A 1,477-nucleotide genomic window follows, 5' to 3' on the forward strand; every position below is an offset into this window, starting at 1 on the left:
CCGCTGCGGACGACGGCAGAGACGAATTCAAATTAAATGTTGCATATGTAACATATGCACAAACAGCCCTTCCCTCGCCCGTAAGAAATTTATTGATAGGCTTGGGCCCCAGTTTCAGTACCAGTACCAGTTCCCTCCACCCTTGCCACCTCTTGACTTTTTGCCAGTTGTTTGTGTTTCGCATTTTGTTCGGTTTTTACTGCGGCAGTTGCCAGGCAAAGGTCGCCAAAGGTCGAATATTTATGGGGCTGGCTTATGTTTTTTGTAAGTGGAGCAGAGACAAGAACAACCAAAGTCCAGAGCTCCCCCATGCAAAGAATCAGCGCATTTTACTCAGCATTAACTGTTTATTAGTAAGATTTTAAAGATTTTAACGCTTTTTAAACATATTTAGAAAACTTATCTTCATTATTTTGTCCCTAAAATCTTTGAATTGTTTTGATGCCTAATTACTAAGTGTAACATTTGCACAAAAACTTCTTACTCCGTAAATTGGATTTTTTTTCGAAACATGTGCTGTTGGTTATCCACTACCAAAAGGGCCACAGTGAAAAGCGCACCGCTTTCGTCTTCTGAGTTCCCGTCTATATCGATAAGGACCTGTATACACATAAGGATCAGGATAATACACCTGAGGATCAGGATAATAAACCTGAGGATCAGGATAGTACACCTCAGGATCAGGATAGTACACCTCAGGATCAGGATAGTCCACCTGAGGGTCAGGATAGTACACCACAGGACCACTGCCACAGTCACATTTCTGGGCAAAAGCAGATGATACGGTGAAGAAGAGAAGAAGGACACTCTAAGGGAAAAAGCAATTTTAATTGGAACACGTTGTTCACTGACTTGCCTACTTACCAGTAAGTTCATGTTGTTTTATAGGAACTAGACACTGAAGTGAACTGCGAAGACTCTCTCTTTATACTAAATCGGTTCATAGCAATGTGCAAAAACATTAAAACAGCTTCTAAGAAAAAAAAGATTATTTCATAAAGAAATTCAAAAGCAAAAACCTTGCACTTTTGAGCCTCGTGTTCTGTGGTATTTATACACACAGAAAAAAATAAAGTATTTCGTGCTAGAATCAACTATTTTTGTTGTCAAAAAGTTGCAGCCATAATTTGGGGACGAATAATTCTTAAATTAAAATACATATATTGTAAATTTAAATTGGGCTTTAATTATATGTTAGTAAGAGAAATAAGTATTGGAAATTAAAATAAACGATATATATATAAATAAAATTAATTTTTTAAGTCTTTTTACGACTTGCCGCTCAGTTGGGATATTTAAATCCAAAATAGCACGAAGGTTCCTAAATGGTAAGCATGAAATCGTTCTTTAATCAAGGCTGTTTGTTTTCCTTGAGTGTATATACTTGGAGATTATTGTTCCCCAAAATCAAATGCAGGTCACTGGGTCAAGTCATTGCTGATTCCCAAGGCCCCCGGTAGACTGCCAGCAGACTATC

General features: G+C 37.8%; 1 protein-coding gene across 2 annotated transcripts; it reads right to left on the bottom strand.

Annotated features, from left to right (window-relative positions):
* Positions 1-343: 343 nt before the first annotated feature.
* LOC119550949 (extensin-2-like) lies at positions 344-968 on the bottom strand. 2 transcript variants are annotated; one of them, XM_037859975.1, is made up of 3 exons: positions 865-968; positions 674-808; positions 344-600 (listed from the first exon to the last, which is right to left on the bottom strand). In XM_037859975.1, the coding sequence occupies exons 1-3, from the start codon at positions 874-876 to the stop codon at positions 481-483; spliced, it is 267 nt and encodes an 88-aa protein (XP_037715903.1). In that variant the 5' UTR covers positions 877-968; the 3' UTR covers positions 344-480. The 2 variants fall into 2 exon arrangements, with proteins under 2 accessions (XP_037715903.1, XP_037715902.1); XM_037859974.1 differs by having other exon boundaries at positions 344-808.
* Between the last annotated feature and the right edge of the window lie 509 nt (positions 969-1,477).

This window comes from Drosophila subpulchrella, chromosome 2R (genome assembly GCF_014743375.2).
Source record: "Drosophila subpulchrella strain 33 F10 #4 breed RU33 chromosome 2R, RU_Dsub_v1.1 Primary Assembly, whole genome shotgun sequence".
Classification (NCBI taxonomy): Eukaryota; Metazoa; Arthropoda; class Insecta; order Diptera; family Drosophilidae; genus Drosophila; species Drosophila subpulchrella.